Raw genomic sequence first — 13,014 nt, 5'->3', positions numbered from 1 at the left:
TTTTATAACAAGAGTCCAGTGGAGCCAAAAGTTCACAAATGACATGTTAAAGATTCAGTCCTAGCCCACCCGTCAACTGGCTTTCCCCACCATGCGCCTCACTTCTTTTCTGTAACATGATACACATTTTCCCACTTCGTGCGGGAAACCAAGAACTTGTTATGCAACACGAATTTTTGTTCTGTAACACAATGTTACATGTAACTTGTTACACGCATTTGTGACTTTTTCGTAAAATATGTTTTATGTAACTTGTTTATGTAACATGTTATGTAGTGTAAACATACCTTAAGTAACGAAAGGAGAGCGCGATATTCAGCTTCTCCTCATGCGACAATGGTTTGAAATGAAATCTTCGTTCTTAAATGATCTCGGATTTCCCCACATCTCCCGAATCTTCCGGGGTGGAAAGTACATGTGCTTATAAAGGTAATAAATTGTTTTATTTCTCAAAAGTGAATTGGACAGTGTGGAACCTTGATTGCATACCTACGGGAGTAACTTTAAGTAGCCATTAAGAAGAACCGGTGTTATGGATACAGGAATTTGCAAATAGGTTACTCTCACAAATAAAAGTAACAGGAATCCGCATTTGAAATTGCAGTTCATACATATGTTGATCGATATTACAATTAAAGGAAAGTATCCTCCATGCTTAGTCTTGTGAACAACCCAGACTGTATAATTTCATTGCTGTCTTTCGCTTTTTTCGATTTCGGACACGAATCCCGTAATGAACTATACACCTTTAGATCAAGAAGCATTGTGTATATAACGTTAGGTTGAATTTAGGTAAAGAAATATGTGCTCCTCTTACAGACGGATTTCTCCGATAGAATCTTGAGAGTTATTGCAGATAGTTTAGTTATAGTGCAAATTTTATTCCCATTAAATTCGTGCCCGGCGAAGGTGGGGAGGTTTCAGGATTTGATTAGAATCTATTTTTAAGGGATTAATTCGTTTACTTCTTCCGTACTGGAAACTGACTTAAGAAGACGCATCACTTCCGCCGAGCGGTATAACGGTTGAGGTAGATGGGATGCATGGTTAGATAGGTAGGGTTGGGATGGAAGGGTTTTCCTCATTTTCATTGGCTGGACATGAGACGTTTGCACGAATAAGGAAAATCTGATCCTCCCTATTTATTCTCTTCAACCAAAATATCCTTTCTTGGATTGTATATTGGTCTTACACTCAGCAATTTACACCTTGTACGAAGTGTCAAAACCCCCTTAAAAATGGTCGATCGGTTTTTCAATGAAACTAATGATAATAATACCAGTGAAATTCACGAATTTCGTTATTTTAAATATATAAAATGTTCGAAAACAAATCACTCTGGGAACTAGTTCCTTTTTTAACCTCTTTGATTCATAGTGATACTGATATTGCTCAGAAATTATGTGATTTCAATATTGACCTCAGCTTTCAGTCACTGGGAGGTCGAGTACATTTTTCCAGCCTATCAAATAGACCTATCGATAAATTTGCGCCACGCAGTAGATGACTTTGGGAGTGGAGGAGACTGTTTGCTAAAATCCGCTATTTTAGTAATGATAATATTTAGAATTTGAGTTTTTCCCGGCGTATTCTCTGCAGGAATAGTTATTGGGTTTCCCACCGAGTTTAGATGTGGGTCACAGGTCCCAAAGTTTCGATGACTAAGTCCACCATCGTCTTCAGGGGTTGAATCCTTGATCCAGATCTTGCTTAGCTTTTAGGAAGCTATACATAGACTCAATATATAGCCTCAGACCTGCTATTATGCTAACTAGAAAGCAGTATATTACTTAAATTCGAATCTAAAACCAACCGCTATTATTGATTGGCCATCAGGTGTTATAATTTTTTCATTGATCCTGAATGAAGACGTTGGATTGGTCGCGCGTCGGAGCATAGTAATGAGAAATGAATGACCTAATGTGGTATATAAACCTTCAGATCATCAAACATCATTACTCGTTCTAAATAAACTGTTTGGTCTCTAGGAAATGATAGAAATAACTGATTGGAAAAATAGAAGTTTTTCGGCTAATTTCATCGTGGTAATGTACCAGAAATTAAGCACATGAATTCACCATCAGTGCCGCCGCTTTACTGCTTAAGATGGCCGTGCACTTTGTATAAGGTGTTGCGTATTGTGCATGCGATTGTAATGTTTGGAATGTCATTGAAATTTTTGTGATGCCCTGACTTATATACGAATTTGTTTGGTATTTGAAAAGGTCTCGAGCATTCATAGGGTATGAGCCATATTTAAAGTTGGGAGGAGTTGTTATGTATTTTGCATGTGATTGTAATGTTTTTATTGTAATTGAAATGCTTGTTTTGTATGAGGCCATCTGGTTAAGGGATATTCGGCAGTGTTTTTTTTTCTGTTATATGATGGGCACACACTGATTTTGACGGTAGTGATTTCCGGGTGTCGAACGCGAGCCCTGGCGTTACCTAAAATTATTGTGCTGCTGGCAAAATGAATCCGTTGTGCCTCATAACTGAGTCTGAATATTATTCCGCACACAACATAAGGTATCCCGTGCCTTCCTCCTGGTTCTTGTTTTGCATCCAAAGTAGCTCAGTGTATTCGATTCAGTTTGACTGCGAGCCATAGTTTTCGGCATAGAGAGAACACAATGGCCCCCACTTTTCTCCCACCCTCTATAACCTCCGCTTTCCCACTTCCGGGCCCGGGCACCTTAGAGACCCTTTCATACGAATCCCCGTCGCTTGGCATCGGGCAAACATTGAACACGCTTTCAAAGTTCAGGGAAAAGATTTATGCTTCGAAAGGTATACTAGGGTATCCTCGCCTCTGCCATCGCTTCTTTAAAAAAATTATAAAGGTATTCCAAATGTTGCAGCGGGACTTGTTTTTTAGTTCAATTTAAGGCTGGAAGACGATACTTGGTGGAATTTGGTGACAGAAAACATAATGAAGATACACTTTTGTACGTTTCACATAAGTTTTAATAACCCAGGTTTCGACAGTACACTATGTCCCTTGATAATGACATAGTGTACTGTCATTACCTTGATAATGATATTGTACTGTCGAAACCTGGGTCGGTTATTAAAACTTCTGTGGAACATTCAAAAGTGTATCTTCATTATGTTTCTTGTTTTTTAGTGCTTTCTGTAATTAAAGTTTAACAAATTCTTCTTCATAACATTATAATTGCGCAACCATAAAATAACTTAGGTCGTATGTTTATATTTATTCATTGAAAAGGAGTTATTTGTCTATCATTACTAGATTTTCGCTTATTGTGAATCTGACATTCCGCGAACTTTCCCTGATTTCCATACCAAATTCCTGTTTTATCTGAGAATTTCAAACTTTAGCTTGCATTATTATACATGTTGTATGAAATGAATCAAGAACATTCACGGAGCATATTTGTCAAAATACGGATTAACTTTGTAGCGAAACGTATTCTGAGAGTAACGTTCATGTATCTGTTGCTTCAAAATTGATATGATATAGTCAGCGAGCGGTTGGGGTCAAGGGAATCGCTTGGAAAAACAGCCTTACGTGCAAAACCACCAAGTGAATATCCCTCCTCGCTAGCGTCACGATGAAAAGGAAAATAAACCCATTCGAGCGGGAGAATTGCAATCATATTGATAAAGTTTTGAATGATAACAGCTCATTCTGAGCGATAGTAGACGATAGGATAGTCAAAATACGATGGGATTGTGATGCGGATGAGTGGGTATGTTTGTCTCCAATTTCCTCGACTGCTTATAACGCAACTTTCAATGGTACGATTTTACGAAAGCATAAAGAACTAAGTCACGGAAGAGAATAGAGATATTGAACGAGCCTTTAAACACGGTTAACGCGTTAAAATTCATTCCTTAGCTTTAGAGCACGTGTTGTAGTTTAAAATTCTACAGGAAATATGTCAAGTGCTAAGAGTCATCTAACGTTGTGAATCGAGGTCATTCACTAGCCGGAGGTAGTGATCGTGTCTTTGGCCTTAGGCATGACGTATTTCTAAGTCGAGGTTTGAGAAAATTTTGGATCGGGACGAAAGAACCGCAGATAGCTCAGTTGCCGGATGACGAGGTGATGAGAGTGTTGAATTTTCTGTCGGAGCATTGCGCCTTTTTCTTCCAGTGAATTAATTATAACTAATATCCTATAACACAAGGATAGTGCATCTGAAGTACACGTAAATTGTTTGTGGCGCATTATGAAGAAGTGTATTGCTCCACCTGGATATGGAAAAAATTGCAACTGGGATATCGACGGGTCAGCGCATGACGTGAGTGTAAGAGTGTGTTCAGTGGTGAATGTGTGGTAGAATCTTGTGGTGATTTTGTATTAATGTGTTTCTTACCTTCTTACCATCTGCGTCACAGAAGAGGAATGGCCTACCTTTAGTTCCCGTGATCCATGATGTCCGTGTGGGACGGGGTTCTGATTTCAAACTCCCGACCTGCCTTAAGAGTGCAAAAGGCGTGCAGTGGTAGCGGCGGATCTATGGGGGAGGGCTTGGGTATCCAATTTACATTAGATAGAATGGTAATATTTTCCGACCCTCACTACTGCTGGAATTTTATCCCCCACTTAGCCCCCCCCCCCTTGTTCCTATCCTGGATCCGCCACTGGTCAGGGGTGTGTGCTTTTGGGGCCCTCAGCCAGGTCAAACCACTGGTCGGTGGCGACTGAGGGGGTCTTTGTGTACCAGCCGAAGTCTTCTCGACTTCCGATCTCCAGACCGGAAGCCATTCTCTCCAGGCCGAAACACCGAATCTTGTTTCCCCGGGCGAGGAGACTCCTTCGGAAAGTGGGTACGAATGATTGGCTACCGTAGATTTGACCTAATCGGACATCTCAAGCGTTCCAAATCCCTGTCCCTATCACGTCGCCTGCCGTTGATTCTTCAATATTATTGCTCTTATTCTTGTCTCTCTCCTGTCTGGAACGTGAGGAAATCTCGGTATTCGCGACTTTATATAGGGCTATAGGAGACGCTGCAGTGATTTGATTGGTCCTCATATCATTTTCTGGGTATGGGGTATCGTTTTGCATTTCAAAAATCGACCTTCAGCCGTTTTCCCTACCACTTCCTTTGAAAATATCGATTTTCTAGAATTTTGTCAATGATACGGTTTGTGGAAACTGTTTCAATCATTGTGTTACGGTAGGTTATTTTACTTCTTTTCTCTTCAGCTTTTCATTATGAAACCCTGCAGAAGAAAAACATGCATTTCGTGAAACAGGAAGTGCAACTGTGAGCTGAGATGAAACACTAATCCTGTCTGATGCTATGTTATTTTCAAATTTCATGATTTTATCCCTATGGTCGTGTTAATTATTGTAAGTGGCAATATCGATTGCGCACCATTTGAAATTTTAATTCTATTACCGTTTCCCGCCTGCACATTAGCACAAAAACTTAGCGATTTCAGTGTATTGTGTATGTTTTTAATTGATTATTCATTAGCTTAACGAGAAATCATCATCACCAGAATCACGTAAAAATAGAGTTTTAATACGCGTGGTTAGTTGTAGGTACCAAGATTACGACCAAGACCGAGTAGTATATAATTTTGAATAACAGTAATTTTCAATTTCAATTAATCATTCAATTAAGTATCACATTCCTCAGAAATGGTGCGATAACTAAGTACAATTAGGCCAACTGTATCCAGCTTTGAATCTAGCATAATATATGCTAATTTTTACAGAGAACGAATTAAAGTCAACAGCGGGTATATCATCCTCTAAATAAAATTATTTCAGGTCCGTACACACTTCACGGCACGCGCTGACTAGTTAACAATTATATTGCTCTCCTTCTCTTTAACTTGCACTATATCATTACAAAGGTAATTATTCTCCCTAAAGCGTGCTAAAAGTTCGATTATATTTTCGTTGGAAAATTGGGCAGTAATTACACTCCTGTAATTGGATAGCAAGCCTTTTAACTACGTAAATCTGATGTGAACTGAGGTATGCCTCTTGATATATACCGAGGAATTTCAACAAGAATTTGAATTTAATTATAGTATTCTATTTAAATTTATTTCGTTAAATCATCGGAAATCATAAATCTATTCTAATGTTAAACATAACATTGGAAAAATGGTATTCATGCAGACACACTATGCCTAGTAAGGAAAACGATGTTATGCTACAGTATAAGGTCGGATATGACTCACAGCCGTGGTTAGTATAGATATTCATAATTATTCATCCAATGCAGGAGGAATGAGTATGCAGAACAACATTTAATTCTTAAACAAATATTTAGATGAAGGACTTGGCGAATTTTATTTCCTCCCTTTACATTTCTAGTAATCCGGTATGTTCGATAATCCGGCATGTTACGGTTGCATATGTATATGGTTTACGAGATCGCACTGTAATTTCCACAGTGTATAATTCCATAATTGCCGACGCGGGTCGGTGGGCGAGCCCGTCGCAAGCGGGCGTACCAACTGCGGGAGTTCTAAGGCGCACCTACGCGGGAGACTCCAACGACCGACTGCATTTGACAGGACGCGAGTTCCAACTAGGTACTCACTGACTAATTGAATGCGCATATGATAATACACGTCCGTTTCCTTTGACTCCCTAGCCATGAAGTGCACACATAGGCTATTGGTTCTTTGATCCTCCATAAATCCAAATACTCTGGTTGCTCGCTAGAAATTTCCAATATGATAACTGTCAGAACCAGTCAGGTTGTTCCTCCTTCATGACCGAGTTCTCTGCAGTTTCGGAGGATTTTCTGAAGGCCGAAAAGATCTTCCGATCTCCGTACCCATTCTGGTGGAAGGTATAGGGTAGTTTCCTTCATCAAAGAAAACGAAAGGCATGAACCGACGCGGAGGTCAATCCGAAATCCTTGCTACGCATGCTGCACCACCCCGCGAAAGTCTCCATCAACAAACTTTTGCGGAGCTTATTCTATATGACCTGAAGGTGATTTCATATGTTTTACGCGAGTTACACGTTACCGAAGAAGACGAATCAAGCGCGAGGTGTATGCGCTCTGAACATTGGACTATCATCGGATGACGACCCCTTGTGGGAACTTGATGGATCCTCACAGTCGTCATCAGCCGCAGGGGAGAATGCTGACATCGTCCACGCAAGTAATCAGTTCGTTCGTGGCGATGGCTCCCTTAGAATCAAGGCTAAACAGCAGGTAACTTTTTCATTTTATTAGCCATTTCAATTTATTTTCTGAATATCGTGCTCCAATCCTCTCTTTATTTTTTCTGTGATTCTTTTTAAATAGAATGGTTGGTAATAATTCTATCATCGGACTTAACGTTCATTTGTGGAGCCAAGAGCGGGGACTATAACTTAATCTGAGCAAATGCATGACGGTATATTTCTTACGGAATTCATCCAACTCTAACCATGTTCATGCAGTGCATGGTATTAACATAAAGGCAACAGACGAAGTGAAGTACCTGGGAGTTGAGATAACCTCGAACCTCACGTGGGGAACACACATTAAGAATATTTGCGGCATAGCCCTGAAGAAATTAGGATTCTTCCAGGGTATTGTGGGAAGATTTTTGGATGAGAAAGTAAAAGAAAGGTGCTATTTCGCTCTCGTCCGACCGCACCTAGAATATGCAGCGAGCGTATGGGATCCGGTGCTTAAGAACGACTTAATCCGCGAACTGAATAAAATACAAAGGAAGGCTGTGCTTTTCGTCAAAAACTGCTACAGGCGTACAGACAGTGTTACCCAGATGTTAAGCGAATTAGGCTGGGAGCCGTTGGAGACTCGGAGGCTGCGCGCTAGGCTTAGATTGCTTGAACAATTGAGAATAGATATCTTTAAGAGCGACACTATATTTCCAGGTCTGATAGAAGCGATGAATCAAGAGAGATGTTTTGTCGAACGGATAGATATAGGAATTCGTTTTTCCCCCGAACCATAAAGGACTTTAATAAACGCTAGTCCCAACTTCGTTAAAGAACTTCATTTTTTTTAGCTGTAAACGGCTGGTGTCCTAACACCCCCTGCCACACGCCTTTTAGGCGGCTTGCGGGGTATTATTTAGATGTAGAAATGATATTTTGTAGTTTGTTATTAACATAGAACAGTGAAATAAAAAGTGATAAATATTCCATACTGTAAAGTATCTATTTAAATACAACGAGAACACGGCTATCGCTACACGTATAAAATCAGTTTATTACTTCGTAAGCATCATATTTCATGAAATATGAGTTCTTTATGTACATTATGGATGTTTTGAAATTGATAAACGTTAAAAATATTTCTATTTTTCCCTTAAATAATGTTGAAATTACGAAAATCTGTTGTTGAACTACACTCGTGATTGCGCGATTTGGCGTCGGAAGTTCATGACGATCTAGAATCGTCATTTCAGCGCAAGGGTTAATATTCGCACGACCATTTACTGCGGATACGGAAACCTTTCAGGCACGTAGTCAGGGGGAGGGCTTTCAGGGCTACCCCCCCCCTCCGAAATTATTCCCTTGTGGCCTTCACCCGCTAAGGAGACCAGTAGCCCAGGGGCGTCTGTCGTCTGATACTCAATTTTTCGATATAGTTGCATATCACAATGTCTGACTAACAAAAGATGAATTTATATTGCAGCATCATACGAACAAAATATATAGCTGACTTATTAAAATGATTGGTTTTCTGACGTGTGACAATTGACAAAAAATATCTTTGTATGCAAACCGCATACCTCCCAAGCACCCCAATAAGTAAATATCTGAGACTACGTGCGTGACAGCTTCATGGACCGCAATTAGTAATTAATGATACGGCGATGTAAACCTGTTCGACTGGGAATGTCTATTCGTTCTGCATGAGGCGCTGTGATTTTGCTTACGCGATGGGAGGAGCACTTTGCGTCCTTCACTCTTTCGTGCTTACTGCTTTATTAGTCCCTATCTGTTGAATATAGCCGATTCTACGAATATCACTGCTCCCGTCCCCATATCTATGACGTTACATGCCCATATAGTATGGATTTTATGCAGGCATGGCGTGTACAGACGTTAATTATTCCTCGGACACCTTGAAACAAAATTCCTAAAAATTCCCGGGAAAAGGAATTGACCTGCCTGACGTTAATTTCACACTCATCAAGCTTAATACGGAGAGAACTCTACCCTGTCTTATCCAAGATAACCTTGAGATCAAATCACTGAGTGAGGCCCTTTCAGAGCTCACTTCTAACGAAAATGTGGGGTTTGCATTCGAGTTGGGCGTCTCCAAAACAAAGTAAGAGTTCACTCCGCGTCCCCATCTCAGGCGAAAATAAAATGTTTGTATCCCAGAATATACTCAGTGCTGGAATAAATTATCAATATTTAATCTCATTTATGCGCTTATTAATACTTGGAACTCATGCTATGATCGTTAGTGACTAATGGGCAAATACAACAACTAAGCCGTGAAATTTGATGAGAAGTGACAATAACAAACCGTGTAATAACATTGAAAATTTTAGTTACGATTGAATGACAAAAAAGGTGGGCCATTAGTTTTGACGTGCTGAATTTCGAAAACTATCCCACGCGGGCAATTTTTGCGAAATTTGTTCAATTTTGAGGCCATTATTTTTGTTGAAAAAAGTAACCTATGAAACACGGTATGCGTTAAAGCATGTACTAATGTATTGAAAACTCTGTAAAGTTTCAACTTCCATACTCGAAACAACAATTTTAAAGATTTTTCCAGCTTTGTTCGATTTCAGCCCACTGTGCGCCGGCGTACATCGCCAAAAATGACGCCGCCATGGAATGTTTGCTATCATGTTGGCGTCTCTTGCAAGGTAGTTTTACTAGATGGATTCCGCTCCCCTATTTATCCGTACCCGGCTCCTAAAACTCACTTTGTCCGTCACAGAAACAAGAGTCTATTGTCAGCCCTCACGAATACCTCTCAACCTGCGTCGCTTTCCAACCCCTTCAGTCCTTATAGATGCTTAATAGTAGGGCTGTCTAAGACAAAGGCTCAGCCATGCATTATTCTATTCGATCTCAAATTAAGAATGCGCTATGATTGAATCCTTCCGAGTGAACGGCAGTGAAATTCACATTAATTGTCATGGGAAAAAAATTCCCTGCACCTGGACTCAAACCACAAACATATACCTTTCCGAACCTTATACTTTATCTATTTCATTTCCAAAAACGGCATAAAGGCTTTTACATTGGCTGACCTCAATAATTAAATAACAGCTTTGAGAGAATAAATTTTTTTTAATTTTGTAATTGTAAGAAGAGGGATTATGGATTAGAGAGTAGCGAATTGTTCAGATGGAATTTTAGGAAGGATTTGAAATTAGTGGTGCAGGAAAAGAGGCCCAGAAAAGGATATTTTGAAGTCAGGGAGTTAAACAAGAATGGGATTTTATAGAAAAGGGAGCGTTGAGAGATGGAAAAACGGAATCGGGGGGATATTAAGCAGAGATATGTCACGTAACGGGTGAGGAGGAACACGAAAATGAGGTAGAATTTCATTGGTCCGCAGTGATCCACTGAAGATTCTATGCAGGAACATCAAATCAGATAAGACGCGGCGGTGAATTATGTGGGGAATCCTGAGGGAGGTTTAATTGAATCATAGTTTCTGAGTGTGGGGATTCGATGGCGGGCTACAGTGACATAGAAGTTGATAGTGCATTTGAACAAGTTAGGGGTCTGGGGCAGGCGGTAGACCAAATTGGTGAGCAGTATTCCAGTATGGGGAGGATATAACCAACGTTTTAGAGCGTTAGTGTCCTGAAGGTCAGTAATTTGATTTGGATTGGATCTTCAGAAATCCGTGCTTCGTTACCGGCCGAGAGAATTTTTTTCATAGCTATAAATGTCAACGAAAATTAATTTCTCTCTCTTCAACATGCTATCTTGTTTCATCATTCTAGCCGCTGTGTTCGACCCACTGGAAATTTAAGGTATATTGTCTCATGGTTTATTGGAAAAATAAAATATTCTAGAATGAAATCCCATGTTTCAAGGCTGCTTAATGTTTTAAATGAAAAAACCTTTCAGCAGAATGCGTGTTTTCAAGGCCTACCAGAAATTGAGTATCCCGGTATACAGTTTTAAATACTCTTATGGAACACTTTGCCTGCATTGTTAGATGAGACCTTGACGTGTATGTTATAAATGTAATAGAAAACCCTCAATAACTCCACTTATAAAGTTGTCGTGGAACAAACCCGTAATGGGTTGTTGTTGATTTTGGGACGAGAGAGAGAACACGGAAGATTATATAATTTTTGTACTTAAAAAGATAAAGAGGAAGAATAAAGAAAGTAAACAAAACTGTAAGTAGTGATAAGATAATTAATTCTATCGCTACAATACGATAACCTGAAAGATTTAATGTTGGTTTGTCCTCGGTTTTCTCAGAACATTGAGTTAAAATGCGTTATTAAACTTCGCGAAATCTGCCCTGCTTTGTTATCTGAAGGCTCTGGGAAGTATGATTCCGCGCAAAGCACGTATGATCGGGTAAAAGCATACCATTAAGGATGAAAACTCGTGGAATCAAATCACTCTTTCGCTGTGATGGAATGAACATACTAATTTATCACTTCGGTCTGAATAGGAATTATATCTTTAGTCATTAATACCTACTTCGCTCGCTACAACGACGAAATTCAATTGATTGATTGATAATCAAAATCGTTTCTGCCAATCAGATGTTGTGGCGGAATATACGTACACCTTCACCAATATTTTGTTCACTTTCATTTAAATCCTCAGGGCTAAAACTATTATAAAATTAAATAGATTGGGCAAGCTATAAAAGTTAAAAACTGATATTTGATTGAGAAGACAAGTAGTGTCGCTGCCAGCTAAACAATTGCGTAACTAAATCCTCAATATATTTTTTAATGGATTCTCTCTCGTTTGATAACGTCTCAACAACCACTTTAAACAGTGATTGCAATCAACAATATCGGTAATGCAGGTTTACAGACTCGTTATAATGTGAAAAAATTAATATAGAGCTTGTTTTCAGCCGTAATCTGGTAGAAATGTGACGTAGTAATGAAACGTTCAGTCACTTTTCCACAAATTCCGGCTGTTTTCGATAGTTCGTATCATTTTCAGGTGGCGTCACTCCACAGTGAAATTTTTCCTTTTTTCGCGCCCTGATTGTGGCCAATTTGCCAATAGTTAATACTCAAAAGCATTTTAATGGTAGGTGACGATTTAGTTTACATTATCTGCATACACCTGCTCTGAAATATCTTGTAAGGGTCAAAGGCTAGATTTACACTAACATCTTTTTGTGCTAGTTACTTTCGACTAATCGACTTCAACATTAATTGCGGAAATTTTATCGACTCCAGTTAGACTAGAAAGAGCAAAAATACGCTTCCGGAAGCGTTTTCTTGCTCTTTATGGCTCTGTTAAAAGTTCTTGGAACTTAAAGCTCTGTCCCTATTCTCCAGCTACGTAACTATACTCCAGATGAGACTCAAAGGGAATTGTAACCCAGAAACCACCCCCACCCCCGTGGCTACGCCCCTGACAGTGTACTTCCAGCTAGTAATCCTCGTTTTTCTCCTCTGCAGGTGATGACCTTGAGGCGACCTTGTCCCAGTGCTGTGAGCTGGGCTCGACATGGGCGGGAGAGCGACTCAAGTGCTCGGCTTTCCCCTCGCCCGTGGCCGGCGTCCAGGCGGAGCAGCAGAGCATTTGCCTGGCCACCGTCGACATCTGCTGCCTCCGGGCCCACAGGTCAGCATCCACCCTCTAATTATTATTATAGTAGGGATGGACGGATCCAGAATTTTTTTTGGATCCGGATTCGGATCGGATCCTTGATTTTCGGAACCAGATCTTTCGGATCGGATATTTTCGGATCCAAATGCATTTTCAAATTCCTGACGCTGAGATTCCCCCGATGATTGTTCAATCTCTTGGGAAGAGTCACACCATGTGCCAGTCGTATTTTGCCTTTTTTATTCTCCACGGCTGAAATTCTCCCACGTGACCTCTGCGAGAGCTTTCAAACGAAACGGTACATTAGTAGG

The 13,014-nt window shown here is 40.0% G+C and overlaps 1 protein-coding gene across 2 annotated transcripts in view; it reads left to right on the top strand.

Annotated features, from left to right (window-relative positions):
* LOC124171024 (fibulin-1-like) overlaps window positions 1-13,014 on the top strand; it is an 83,036-nt gene that overhangs the window by 27,757 nt on the left and 42,265 nt on the right. For both annotated transcript variants that reach the window (XM_046550162.1, XM_046550161.1), the window contains exon 2: window positions 12,553-12,718. In XM_046550162.1, the coding sequence (XP_046406118.1) occupies window positions 12,553-12,718 (166 nt within the window). The remainder of the gene's footprint in view (window positions 1-12,552; window positions 12,719-13,014) is intronic.

The sequence above is a fragment of the Ischnura elegans genome, chromosome X (assembly GCF_921293095.1).
Source record: "Ischnura elegans chromosome X, ioIscEleg1.1, whole genome shotgun sequence".
NCBI lineage: Eukaryota > Metazoa > Arthropoda > Insecta > Odonata > Coenagrionidae > Ischnura > Ischnura elegans.
This window is presented reverse-complemented; position numbering and strand designations above follow the sequence as displayed.